The sequence below is a fragment of the Triplophysa rosa genome, linkage group LG21 (assembly GCF_024868665.1).
Source record: "Triplophysa rosa linkage group LG21, Trosa_1v2, whole genome shotgun sequence".
NCBI lineage: Eukaryota > Metazoa > Chordata > Actinopteri > Cypriniformes > Nemacheilidae > Triplophysa > Triplophysa rosa.
Window position 1 is genome coordinate 6,526,006 of NC_079910.1, and position 14,984 is coordinate 6,540,989.

At 37.3% G+C, this 14,984-nt stretch overlaps 1 protein-coding gene across 2 annotated transcripts; it reads right to left on the minus strand.

The window, feature by feature from the left end:
• Nucleotides 1-15: 15 nt before the first annotated feature.
• On the minus strand, nt 16-14,353 carry cables2a (Cdk5 and Abl enzyme substrate 2a). Of its 2 annotated transcripts, XM_057363487.1 has the most exons (9): nt 12,901-14,353; nt 9,815-9,907; nt 8,296-8,373; nt 7,437-7,533; nt 6,877-7,042; nt 6,173-6,270; nt 5,758-5,864; nt 5,309-5,513; nt 16-4,939 (listed from the first exon to the last, which is right to left on the minus strand). In XM_057363487.1, the coding sequence occupies exons 1-9, from the start codon at nt 13,422-13,424 to the stop codon at nt 4,799-4,801; spliced, it is 1,509 nt and encodes a 502-aa protein (XP_057219470.1). In that variant the 5' UTR covers nt 13,425-14,353; the 3' UTR covers nt 16-4,798. The 2 variants fall into 2 exon arrangements, with proteins under 2 accessions (XP_057219470.1, XP_057219471.1); XM_057363488.1 differs by lacking the exon at nt 8,296-8,373 and having other exon boundaries at nt 12,901-14,352.
• Nucleotides 14,354-14,984: the final 631 nt, after the last annotated feature.

The window sequence follows — 14,984 nt, forward strand, 5'->3', positions numbered from 1 at the left end:
TTATTATTAATAATCTAATAGCATTTGAGAGCATAATGCACGTGAAGGACTGTAATACAAGAGGAGTTCATTCAAGTACTGAGGAGCTAAACCATATAGGGCTTTATAGGTAATAAGCAAGATTTTAAAGTTAATGCGATGCTTTATAGGTAACCAGTGCAAGGTTGACTGAACCGGGCTAATATGTGCATACTTTTTTGTACATGTAAGAACTCGACCTGCCACGTTTTGGACCAGTTGGAGTTTTTGTAATAAGCCTGCAGGGCAACCACCTAACAGTGCATTACAGTAATCTAGTCTTGATGTCATGAATGCATGAATTAACTTCTCTGCATCTGACATTGACAGCATATGACGTAGTGTAGATATATTCTTAAAATGGAAAAACACAATTTTACAGGTGTTGGCGACGTGGCTCTCAAATGACAGATTACTATCGAATAGAACGCCAAGATTCTTTGCTGACGACGAGGGTTTTATGGAACATCCGTCAATAGTTGAGCAGTATTCTTGGTTGTTACGTATGGTGGTTTTCGGTCCAATAAGTAACACTTCTGTTTTGTCCGAGTTCAGTAAAAAAAGTTGTTACTCATCCAGTTTTTTTATATCGCCTATGCATTCTATTATTCGATGGAACTTCTGTGTTTCATGAGGCTTCGAGGAAATATAAAGTAGAGTATCATCAGCATAACAGTGAAAGCTAACTCTGTGTCGCTTTATTATATCTCCTAGAGGTAGCATGTATAATGTGAAGAGCAGAGGCCCTAAGACTGAGCCCTGTGGTACACCGTACTGGACTTGCGATTTGCGTGACACCTCATTGTTTATTGCTACAAATTGAAAACGGTCGGATAAATAAGATTTAAACCATTTCAAAGCTATTCCCTTAATGGCGACGTAATTTTCGAGTCTATGTAGGAGTGTGCTGTGGTCAATGGTGTCGAATGCAGCACTAAGGTCTAGCAGCACCAATAACGAGATACAACCTCAGTCAGACGCCAATAGCAGATCATTTGTAACTCTGATCAAAGCAGTCTCTGTACTGTGACATGCTCTAAATCCAGACTGGAATTCTTCATTGATGTCATTCCTTTGGAGGAAGGAGCATAATTGAGTTGAAACTACTTTTTTCCAGAACTTTACATATGAAAGGTAGATTCGATATAGGCCTGTAGTTCCCTAGTTCTCTAGGGTTGAGTTGGGGTTTTTTGACAAGGGACCTTATAACAGCCACCTTATATGCTTTAGGCACATGTCCTAATGTCAGAGATGAGTTAATAATACTAAGAAGAGGATCTATAATTTCTGGGAGCATCTCTTTGAGTAGATTTGTAGATATAGGGTCTATCATTCATGTTGTTGATTTAGATGATCTAATGATTTTAGACAGTTCATCGTGATCTACGGTAGAAAATAATTGCAATTTCTCCTTAGGGGCGCTGTAGTTAGTTTATTCAGCGGGTTTCACTTCTGGTTGGATTGTTATAATTTTTCTCTAATATCTTGGATTTTATTTGTGAAGTAGTTCATAAATTCATCACTGTTCTGCTGATATCCAGAATCTGAAGTCGCTGACAATTTATTTTTTAGTTAATTTAATTTTAGTTAAATAAAAACCTAGGGTTGTGCTGGTTTTCTTCTATTAGTGATGAAAAGTAGGCGGATCTAGACGTTTTTAGGGCTTTCCTGTATTTTCGAATACTATCCTTCCATGCTATACGAAATACCTCTAATTTAGTTTTCTTAAAGTTGCTCTACATTTTTCGGGCCGCTTTCTTTAGAGCCTGAGTGTGTCCCATTATACCACGGTGTTGGGCTGCCAGTTTTAATCTTCTTTAAACGTAGAGGAGCAACTGTGTCTAGCATTTCCGAGAAGGTGGAGTTAAAATTTTCAACGGTAATGTCCAAATCTTCAACGTTATTTCTCATGCTAGAGATTTGAGACAATTCAGGCAGATTATCGAGAAACGCATCTTTAGTAGTTGAAGTTATTGTTCTACCATATTTGTAACAAGGAGTTTTATTTGCAGCCATAGGCCAGTGAAGCAAACATAATACCAGATAATGATCCACAGTATCCACACAGCACAAGATCAGTAAACGGTCCAAAGTACATTTCAGTCATTGACATACTGTAAAAAAGGAAATAAAAATAAATAAACTTTGGAAGGACTTTATATTCAGCAACACTCACAAAACAAAACTGGTTTCTCATGCAGAATGTCACAGATACCCTCACAGTGCTTGTACCATTCTAGATCCACAGAAAACATCCACGAAAGTATTACAGGAAACGATGTATTCTCACATACACACACAGTTTCTATAAACACACACGTTTTTTGAAACCTTATCTAAACCCACATGCTTTTCAAAAAATGTCTCAATGTGATTACTGTGGTGGATTTGTAAAAAAATAGTACTGCTAAAAGGCACTTCATTCTTCAAAGTTCAGTGACGATTTACACGTTACAGTATAAGTGAAGTACAATTACAATAATTCGCTCCGATCCAGTTGCTTTCTCACAAATTTTCTGTCTCAGCCCTGAGGGGAAGTTGCAGATGCACCACATACAGAGCTGTCACATTAAAAAGACCACCACTAGATGGAGGCCATGTGCTTTATTTTATTAAGAAACTCCAATATATTTTTTAAACAAACCAATAATTCTGACCATGAATTCTAATTGGATGAGTCAATTTGGAAACAAAACCACACATGCCCCACCACATTATGTATTCATTGTGTTCGGCTTACAGTAAGAAAAATAAAGTATATTGGTAGCCAGATTATTAATTATTAATCTAACGCTTATGTTCATCATAATTGCTTTTGGCACCATATTTAAAATCGGCATGAAATGGAAGTAGCAATTGTCTTTCTTCCGTATTGCGACATATACCCAAGTGAAACTACTTCTGAAATGAGAAAAAAATGTAGGGCGGGACTTGATTTCATCCATGGAGAACTGATTGGATCGTTGAAAGTTGGGCGTTGCCAACAAAATGGTAGCAGATTTGACTGCCACTTTGCAATCAGTCAGTCATTGCAGCCCCGCCCTCGCGCCATTCCTCGTGACCAGAAGTTAGAGAAGTCGTTTCGAGGGGAGAGGAGGTTAACGTTTTTGATTAAAGATTAAAAAAATAATGTGCACAGATAAATAATTTATTATAAATATTGTACCACTGTGTAAAACAATTAGAATTTGCATTTTTTATTTCATGCCGACTTTAAAAGCAATAAGCCACTTGAGTCTGTGCATAACTGTGATTTTACTACAGGCAAGGTGGTTTGACACTCTTCATGTTGCCCCTTTTCTGTAGTAAACTCAAAGTAACCCATAACCTCTTGTGGATTATTGCTTTATTACCAACTGTAGCTTCTTTAGGAGTGAAATGTCTGTTATTCATAAATCAAAGGCTGATTTAAAAACAGATGTACGAATAAAAAATGTTGCATAGTGAAAGTGTGATAATGCTCCACACTGTGGTACTGTGCAGGTTTAAAAGCAAACATAGGTCTGAAGCATATTAGTATTTCAGAGGGATTGCAGGACATTGGGGAAAAGATAAGACACCATTTATGAACACTGATAAAAAAGATTGATAAAGGTTATCTCATATTCAAAACTGCACAACATAAACCACACAACTTTGGTCACAGAGGTAAGGTTTTCTCAGTGACCAAATACACAACAGCTTAATATACATTTGTAAAAGCTACAGTTTGGAGCATGTTGCACATTTGACAAACGGCAAACAGAATACAGTAGTAACCTCAAATAAAACAGATTTCATTATGATAATTCTCAAAGCTGCATTAAAGGGATAGTTCAGCCAAAAATGGAAATTTTGTCATCATTTACTCAGCCTGGTTCTGTATAAAACTTACTGTTCTAAACACAAAGAAAGATATTTGAAAGAATGTTTCTAACCAAACAGTTCTGGGGCACTATTGACTACTACAGAAGAAAAAAACTACTATGGTAGTCAGTGGTGCCCCAGAACTGTTTGGTTTCCAACATTCTTCAAAATATCTTCTTTTGCTTTCAAAAGAACGAAGAAATGTATAAAGGTTTGGAATAACTTAAGGCAGAGTAAATTATGACAAATTTTTCATTTTTGGGTTAACCATCTCTTTAAAGAATATAACAATTCAAATTTAAAAACATCTGTAACTATAAATAAAAAACTGGTAAACAGTTCAGTTTCTTCAAACATTTTACATACTATTTAAAATGGCACGTACACATTAAAATTAAATTTGTAATCTTTTTTACATTCAACACTATCAATTTATTGTCTCATTGAAAAATACAATTTCACTCTAAAATCAAGGTGTATACTCTGTGAATGTTTGATGACTACAAAAAACCCACTAGAGAAGCACAATAAATGTGCCAGTTAAATGTCATCTCTAACATAGAGTGTCTGGCTGGATACGCATCGGAATGCTCCACCCCCCCCCCAAAAAAGTACAAAAGAACTCCTAGCCCCAAAGAATAAAAAAACATATATATTCAAAACACATAAATTATGAATTAAAATAAAATTAATGTCATCCATAACAAAAATATTGCATAAATAAGTAAACACATGAAGAAAATACCTTTTTGATTAAAAAGTCTTCGATAAATGTAGTTTTTCTATAAAAAAAGCGAAATGGGAAAAAATATGTAAATCAGTATTTGAAGTAAGCCTCCATGTGATTTATAAAATCAGTTACATGATGGAAGTGAAAAAGGGAGTGGAGAAAAAACAACTGATCTGGGATTGGTTGAATAGGGTCCTCTATGGTTTAGACCTGCTGTACCAGTCTGCGATAGTGGGGCATGACCTTGCTGTCTGGAAGGTAGAGTGCCATCTCCAGGGCAACCAGAACAGTGAACTCTAGTGAAATCAGCTCTTTGCGATTTATCCGAAAACGCTCCTCCAACCTCTGTTCAAGGTCAAGCAGATCAAGGACAGGTTGAGGAAAGGAAGAAAGAGTAAATATATCATTCTTCAAATTATAAAATAATGTTTTAGAATATATGCATAGATAGTAACCATAATCCATTAAGCAGATAAATTACTATTACTGTAAATCAATGCATCATGTATTGTACTGTAGTAATACCATAGTACACTGGTCATATCATATGGTTGTACCGTGACACCATAACACACATAACGGTGTGGAATAATTACCATATTGTACATGGTACTTGAGAAGCACTACCATACATTAGTATGTTCTAAAAACATGGCATTACCATGGTACTTTTATTAATGCAAAACAGTAACATTTCAAACACGTCCCACTTACATCCATCAATTGCTTGACCTCGTGTTTCTTGAGGTCACTGCTAATCTTGGCCGCCAGTAAAACGCAAGCGGCAGACACCAGCTTTCGGTTGTGTTTATTCAGTCGCCCCTGCAGAACCAGCTTCTCGAAGTAAACATAGGCCATCGCTATGGTAACCGGCTGTAGCCCACACTCTTCACTCACAGATCGCATCTCCCTTTTCAAACTGTGGTGCACGTTCAAATGCCACGGAAGAAAAAGACACAAACAACACAAAGCACATCAAATATAAAACGCATTGCTATAACTTTTGGACCCCATTTTTATCCTATGTTAAAGAATTTCCTATTAAAACCATATTATTAGGACAATATTTTAGTATTTAGATGATCTTAAATCTAACAGACATGCACTAAAAGCAACAATGCTCGGGTCTTTAACCATTTTCTCTTCCGTCACAACCACTTTACCTTCTGATCTTGCTGAGAGTCAGTTTAATATGAGGAAACTTCTCCTTGAATGTCTCATTCATGTCTTTCTTCAAGTCAGATGGTTTTACATACTCGATAACCGTTGTCTGCGTGGAACATAAGGAGACTTTTGTTGCAGATGGCATAAAACTGCATACAACATTTTATAGCGACTACTACACACTGGGGCTATATTCAATGCTGAGCTGATATACTAGACATCATGCTTCTAGACTTTAGCTGTTAGACCATACTGAGCTTATCACATGACATGCCTATGTGATCTGATATAGGTCATGAGTTGGGTTCAAAGATTACCAAGCAGTTTATGAACACTATCATGTTATGGCGCAAAGCAGATGTATTTTCAAAGCATGTTCACAAGCATGATGAGTTTAGTAATCAGGGTTCTTACCACATAGGACGCAAAAATTAAGACTCGCTTGTGCTTCCCGCAAGGCCACTGGGGGTCGCTGAGTAAGTTTGGGTCATAGTCTGATAGCTCGTCCACACCTGCCATGAATTACACACAATATTATACATACAGGTATACCAACAGTGGCTTTCCAGGTAATAGATACAAGTACAGCCGCGGAAACAATATGGGACCATTCCGAATTTTCATTAAATCAGCATTTCTATATGTACTGTGGCCATTCCAGTCCAGTGTCTGTTGAACTTCAACACAATCAAACCTAAGGAGTGACAAAGTTATCCAACGGCAATGTGAAAGACTGACAGCATGACAAGACGCATGAAAACTGTGAAAAAAATCGATGGCATCACATAAATAAATAATCACAAAAATAATTGTTGAACGTTTCCTAAATGCAAACAAATATTACTGTTGTGTTGCTTGAAAGTAAATATGAACTTGTTTTCTTTGCAGTATTACAAAGAAATATACAAAGCATCTTTTCTGTTATTTTGACCTGTTTTACCAGTTTTCATTTTCTGCAAATAAATGCAAATAGAAACAATATTTTTTATTAAAAATTTCATTTATTAAAAAAATCATTTTACCTAAACACCTACCTATAAATAAAAAATTCAGAAAAACTGAAAATGGAATGGTCTCTTCTCATTATTTAATCGAATAAATGTAACCATGTAACATACCAGTATCTTGGCCCATACTGCTGATTCGGGAGGGTGTGAAGTTCTTTTGGGTGTTGATGCGGTTTCGTGACATGAGGGTCTGACCCAAAATGGTTTCAGGCAGCCCACTGCTTTTCTGCCGGACCAGGGCATTCGTTGGGAGTAGGAAGCGTGCGTACGACACAGTCTGCAACCCACAGACATCCAAAACAGCAGTCAGAGAGGCACAGAAGTATATGTATATGCATTTAAATATGTATTTAAAGAGATAGTTTGACACAAAACTGTAAAGAAAGTCAGTTTTAGAGAGACACAATGATGCACAAATTTTGGGTGAACCTTTAATGTTTGTATGCTTAAAGCCTCTTTAAAAGCTATTTGAATCTTTAATCTACAAGTCTGCGCAAACAAAAACATATACATTGCGCAAACACACACCCTGTGACCCGGTGTATACCGCACCTTGCCAAAAAACACTTTAAAACCAGATAGTCAGCATAACATACACCACCACGAAAACAAACATCTTGGAAGGTTACTGAAAATCATTTCTCTTGACAGAGATGAATATCTCATCTTACCTTTCCAAAGTCCACCTCCACCCCCTCGAGTCCTGGGACCATATCAACTACCCCACCGGAAGAATGTCTCTGTTTCTGGCCTTCTAGTTTTGAGTCACTACAGCAGGCAGATGAATTATTAAGAGTTAAAATTGAATAACATATTAGTGCAGATGTAGTCTCTTCTCATACGGAGATAAAGACTCTTCTGTGTTGTTGTTGTGTGCCTGGTGCAAGTCACCAAAAGCGGTCTATTAATAAACCAGCATCAGAGTTCAGTTGACTGTCTATGGGCTGCCTTGTCTGTAAACAAATCATTATCTTAAAGCTTAGAATGACAAAGGCGATGTTTATGTTTGTTATTGAGGCACATTTAAACCCCATGAAGTTAAAATAGAAGATTTAGACAATTTAAATGCGTATGTTCTCCTAAACGTTGATGTCACTTTCTTACAGATAAGATGCAATTTTAAAGGGAATTTATTAAAAAAATAAAATTGGTCCCATTTTTTATAAATTATGATATTGGCTGATGTATGAGAGATGGACAAATCACTGACATTGTTCAATTCACAAGCTAAAATGTAATAACAGATCTAACTTGAAGTTCTAAACAAAGCTGGATGGCACACTATCTATATAACTTCAGTAAATATATAAAATAGACCTAACATGTATGCCGCAACCATCAGCGAACAATAATCCAGCTTTGTGATAAAGCCTTCAATACATTTACTTCCATTAAAAGTCTAACATCTAGCATTTGGATCTGGATATTTTAGGCTTCGTTAAAAACAGTTGATTTGTCCATGTCTCGTCGTGTGGGTTCACATGATATGGAATGAATGAAGGTTATTGGCTGACTGTGGTTGCTCTGTACCTGATGTGATAACTCTCTCCATAAGGCAATACAGAGAAAGCAGCACATAGGGATCTCTTGGCACAGATCAGCACAACCCTGCAGGACACAGATGGCATATGTGCACAAAACAGACAACATCAGTCAAGAGCTCAAGCACACACCCAAGGTCACAGCAACATGCAAGACAAATAATGAGAGATCACTGAAGTGAAGATGGTGACAGGATGACAGGCCTAAAAAAAGTCAAACCATTCAGATCCAATTTATGGTATAGTATGTAAACTGCAAGAAAAACATGTATTTTTACTTTTTTTCTGGCAACCCAGCTGCCGGAATATTACAGAAAACCTTGTTAATGTATATAAATGTCAAAATATGCTTTTAATTCAATTCAGTGCAGAGGTACAAAACACTGTATGAAAGCACTAACCTGGCTAATCAAAAATGACATTTTTGTCATCCATACCATAATTGATTTTGAAACTTTTTTTCGTTTAGGTGTCGCAAACTTATACAAAAAAAGGCACATTTCCCAGGGGAGGATGAAAAACATCACAAATACGGTCAACAGCAGTGACACAGGTTGTGCTCAATGAGGGCACATGTTACATACTGATGATGTCATGAGTCTGAGATGAACGCGAGTCACGGCATGATGACAGGACTGATGATTCGATCAATGAAAATGAAGGTAAGAGGTAAAAATGTGTTTTGCCTTATGAACAAGATCATATCGATATAAACTCATAATGGCTTTAAAACAGGGCAAGACAGAGAGTTTACTGGAGGAATCCAAGTGAAAAGAAAAGCACTTTTGGAAGCACTTATCTTACGTAAGAAAGTTCCATTACATTTTAATGGCTGCGTCTACATGCAGTTCTATCACTAGAGGATGCCACTGCTATACAAGGCTCCTTTTAAGATTTAATTTAATCCAACACCGTTGTTCCGAGCAGGCAACCTCATCTATATCTCTTTCATCCCTGTGAGAACCTAAGTGAGTTATCCAGGGAGTATGTCTGTTATTATGTTATCCAAGGAACCACGGAGTCTGTCTGGAGGTGCAGTTTCCCACTTGGTGCAAAAGAACACTGGAGTTATATAACCTAGAACACGGGACCCACTATCGGAGCATCTATTTTTTATATTCACCTTATGTTCAATTATGTTCACCTTAAGTCATTATGGTTTCTGTGACAGTGTGAAGTGCTCTTATCAGAAATGTATGCAAGTAAAACAATAATATCGTGATGATTTATTATTTACAAAATTAACTGTGATATAATGTGATCATTTTACATACTTGAAAACAAAATATATTATATTTATATTATTGTATATATTTATATAATGTGTTGATTTTAGATTTTGGTGAAAAAAATGATTGAGCCTTGATCTAATGCCACAGTACCTCTCACAGATTTCCTCTGAATGGTTTGATATTGATATTTCCAAGTCCCCTATACTACTTACAGCTCATCAAAAACATAAACCCTCTTTAGCGCATGTATTTCCTGCATCACACCCGCTGACTCACCTGCTCCCTCGAGTATCATACTGTCTCATATTCTTGATGAAGTGCACCTTCTTGGAAACCTTAGGCCCCGGAGACCCAGAGAGGTTACGTGTCCTGCAACAGAACAACAAATAAAAAGCTAAATTAAATGCACCTTTCTTTGGTATGAGCTGTCGAGATGACAGCTTTTGTGTGTCACACGTCTTCAAGACTGTAGGCCAACTCTTTCTCAACTCTTTCATCATTTACTCACCCTCATGTCCATCCAAACCTGTATGACATAAGATGTTCTGAAGAACGTTGGGAATCAAACAACATTGGCCCCAAATTGAGACATTTCGCAAATCTTATTTTCTGTTCCACAGAAGAAAGTCATATACAGGTTATTTTTGGGTGAACTATTCCTTTAAAAAACGGATTACGTTGAAAATAAATCTTAGGCTAAATCCCCCTGGCCATATGAATTAAGCCTTGAAGGCCGCATCAGTCAATCAACAGATCTTCCATAATGAGATGAAAGGGTGAGGGGAACAGAAGCGGATATTTCTACAGATAAAGAGAGAGAGACAATAAGACAACCAGGAAATAAGGTCTGAAATGAAGTCATGAGACATGTTTTACACGACCAACATCACCTAAAGGCAGGCACAGCTTGTTTTGACAGGTTGGTGGTCTTTTATTTGACCGACTCGGCACTCTCCTCATTAAAACAGCTCTTAGTTACAGTGAGGGAAATAAGTATTTGATCCCCTGCTGATTTTGTAAGTTTGCCTACTTACAAACAAATGAAGGGTCTATAATTTTTATGGTGGGTTTATTTTAACTGATAGACACAGAATATTAAAAAAAATCAGGGGAAAAAAATGTTATATAAAGGTTATAAATTGATTTGCATTTCAGTCAGTGAAATAAGTATTTGATCCCCTACCAACTAGCAAGAATTCTGGCTCCACAGATTGGTTATGTGCCTATATGGACCACAGATTAGTCCTGTCACTTTAAGAAAGTACTCCTAAATCAGCTTGTTATGTATATAAAAGATGCCTGCCAACAGAATCTGTATCTTCCAGTTCAACCTCTCCAACACCATGGTCCAGACCAAATAGGTTTTAAAGGATGTCAGCGACAAGATTGGAGACCTGCACAAACCTTGACTAGGCTACAGACAGAAGCTTGGTGAGAAGGAGACAACTGTTGGTGTGATTATTTGGAAATAGAAGATATACAAAATAACTATCAAATGCCCTTGTTCTGGAGCTCCCTGCAATATTTCCCCAATGGGGTAAAGATGATCATGAGAAATGTTAAAGATCAGCCCAGAACTACACGGAAGAAGCCTGTTAATGATTTCAAGACAGTTGGGAACACAGTTAGCAAGCAAAACATTGGTAACACATTGGTAACACGCTATGCCACAGTAGACTGAAATCCTGAAGCACCCGCAAGGTCCTCCTGCCCAAGAAGGCCCGCCTGGCTCGTCTTAAGTTTGACAATGAACATAAAAATGATTCAGAAAAGGCTTTGGCGAAAGTGCTGGCACTGCTGTGAGACCAAAATGGACTCCTGTGTTTGGAGGGAGAGAAATGCTGACTATGAGCCCAAGAACATCATGTCTACAGAGAAGCACAGTGTTGGAAACATTCTGCTTTAGGGCTTTTTCTCTGCTACAGGTATACAGGATGACTTCACCGCATTGAGGGGCTGAGGGACGGGCCCATGTACCGTAAAATCTTGGACGAGAACCTCCTCCCCTTAACTAGGTCACTGAAGATGGGTCATGGATGAGCCTTTAACATGACAAAGACGCAAAACATATTGCCAAGACAACCAAATAGTGGCTTAAGGAGAAGCACATTAAATGTCCTAGCCAGTCTCTAGACCCTAGTCCTATAGAACCTCTGTGAAGGAGGCTAAAACTCCAATTTGCTGAGCGACAGCCAAGAAACCTTAAAGATTGACAGAGGAGTGGACTAAATGTATCCGGACACATGTGCAAACCTGGTGACCAACTATCAGAAATGTCTGACCTCTGTGCTTGCCAACAAGGGTTTCTCCACAAAGTACAAAGTTATGTTTTGCTTGGGGATCAAATACTTATTTCACTGACTGAAATGCAAATCAATTTATAACCTTTATATAACATTTTTTTCCCCTGATTTTTTTTAATATTCTGTGTCTATCAGTTAAAATAAACCCACCATAAAAATTATAGACCCCTCATTTGTTTGTAAGTAGGCAAACTTACAAAATCAGCAGGGGATCAAATACTTATTTCCCTCACTGTATGTACTGTGACAACAGTGATATATCATTATGCAAACCTTCCATCTGTCCTACGTGTCTGTCTTCCTTGATCATATTGCCTCTGCTGTTACAAACACAATGACTGTTTATTTCTAGAGTCAGTTTAATGCAGCAAATAGGGTAAGTAGTCCAGTCAATACACTATAGATAATGTCAAATGTTTATATCATTTTCTTTATGATACATTATTAAGTTAGTAGAGCAACAAACACGTAAACACAGCAACGTTCGGGTGCAAAGCTTTGTCTTTTTTAATTAACTTATTTAAGTTAAACTCACAAATATGTACAGCTTTATACTGTATGTTTATGCTGTCAGGTTAACAGGGATGCTTATTGTCATGCGTAAACAACGAGATCCCCCTTCATAGATGAAAATGAAAGTTGCATACAGAAAGGCGGAAGTTGACGGTTCTACTTTGTGTTTTTCTCTCAAACGTGTAAGTTACTTGTGCAATGAGCATCGTTTTGGTGTTACTTTAAGGACGTAACGTAAGCATTCATTTAATAACACTAGGGGCAGCTTCCAGGACTCCACTTTCAAGATTTGGGAAGAAACACATAATCCATAACAATTCAGTTCGTGCTTATGCAATTTATCATTATAAATCCTAAGCATAAACAATTGTGATCATACGAATTATGTGGCAGACAACAGCTCTACAAAAGGACAGCAAAATGCATTGTAGATGTACACTACACTTGCTAAGAATGGAGTAATATATGCAAGCAATCCCTGCCAGAGAACAATCGCGCAGTCATATTGTCTACCAAGCTGCGTTAACTAAAATGAACTAAACGCACCTTTGTCGTGGATCAGGTACAGAGGTAGATCCCGGGAACTGGATGGGTGATTTGCCGGCTCCAGAAAATGGATTCAGCGGTCCAGAAGTCGGGGAAAGGGGGGGTCCCTGAACCGACAAAGGATCTGCTCGTACATCCTCCGTGAAAACGTCGCTACTCCCTTGACTAAATGTCGGGGGGCTCAGAGGAGCAGGGTGGGTGTTAGTCCTCGGTAAGGGGGTCGCAGATTCGCCGCTAACAGAGACTGACACTTGAGTGTAGGTTCCATAGCTGCTGGTTGTCGACAGAGGGGGACCCGTCGGCGCCGACGCTGCGACATCCACGCACTGGTTCTCGGCTTCCCTGGGGCCAACAACGCCGTTGTTTAGATTGTAAACCGGTCGTCCGTCTAAAGATATGTTGTTCAGAAACAACAGGGCCGCTTGTCTACGACGAGAGTCCCGGCTTTTTCGCATGTGCTCTTTGAGTGGTTTGGCTGTATTAGCTTTGGGACAACCGCGAGCACCGCAGGCTGCGGCCGCCATTCTACTGTGAAAATCTAAAAGCAGACACCGCCACCAGACCGGTTGAGTCTTTGGCCACGCCCACTGACATATTATTGGTCTACATTTCTGAAGTATGCATACGAATAACCCTCTGTTACCACTGATTGGTCGAAATGTATTGGTTCATAAATTTGTACATTCATCGTTTTTTTAAATCCACGTGAACCGGAAGTTGCGACACATTTCGGAGGCAAAAGGAATTTCAGAAAAATAAGTGGGCGTGGCTTGCGTTTTCACCGCGAATTGATTGGATGTGTAAAATCAGCTGTTGCATTTATTTTGAAATGAAACTGGCAGCACACTGACAGTTGAGGGGGAGGAGTTAACGGATGCTCCGGCCAAGCCGTCTAATTTATGTCATTTGAGATTGATTGTCATTTCAGGGCGGAAGTGCATTTTCAGATTTTAATTGAAGATTATGAGGCTACATGAATTTTAAAAAGAAAATGACCCACATTGATGAGCTATTTACTATAAACACTGAAATATTTCATGAAAAAATAAGAATTGTTTTTTATAATTTCACTGGGACTTTAATGTGTAGGATGAAACGGATGGCTAGGAATTTCGTCATCCAAATAATTGATTCCTAACGTGGAATTTCTGAAGTTAAATGAATTTAAGGTATGTGCATACTTCGTTTAGATATGGATTATGTACGTATTTTTTTGGGGGGGGTCAATGATGTATAAGGGTATCTATTAATATTCTAATATCTATTGCAGTTATTCAAACATTAAGAATTTGGTGTACACATAAATGCAAATCAAAATTTTAAGTGATTTTAGTGTTTTTCATCTATGAATTGGACATAACCTTTAAAAATGTCATGTGGTGCGACTGTGATTCATCTTAAAATTAATTAATTTCCTTGACGCTTAACATTTGTTTTTACAAATCTTTAGTATTTAAAGTGTTTAGAAACAAAGTATTTGTATTTCCTTGAGTTTTGGTAAGTAATCATCTCATATTTTTGTTCTATAATTTTGTCTTAAATTAACAATTTTTTTCTAAAAATCACATACAACTGATATAAATGTTTTAAAAATACCATTCACTTAAGCACTGTATCAGAGATGCATATTTCAGCCACAAAAACTAGATATATTTTCCTCCCCCTAGTTTCAACTCCTCTACAGTCATTTTAATAATTTTAGAATAATTTTGATATATTATATTTGGGCATTTAGTTTTTTATATTTATCTATTTATTTTTTGTTATAGTCTTGTATTTGAAATGTGATGTATGTGATGACAATAAAGGCATTTGATTCAATTCAATACTTATTTTTAATTGAATACAATTATTGATATTACTGTTCGCACCACATGATAAGTTGTCATTATACGTCATTGACCCTTTATAAAAAAACACAGGTTGTCAAATTGTGTTTAAGGTGTTTCCCATTTATAGATGAATTGTTTGAATTCACAGGTAATGTTTACATGACTGATTTGATCTATGCCAAAATGTTAACCAGTATGAGACATAATAAAAATACCATGTTCTTTTAATAAAATATGTTTATTTGAATGATG

Coding starts and splice junctions, on each gene's coding strand:
- cables2a (XM_057363487.1), bottom strand. CDS start 13,424: ATGGCGGCCGCAGCCTGCGGTGCTCGCGGTTGTCCCAAAGCTAATACA. Junction 5,865..6,172: donor TAATTTTTGCGTCCTATGTG/GTAAGAACCCTG, acceptor TGTTCCACGCAG/ACAACGGTTATCGAGTATGT. Junction 4,940..5,308: donor AGGTCAAGCAATTGATGGAT/GTAAGTGGGACG, acceptor GACCTTGAACAG/AGGTTGGAGGAGCGTTTTCG.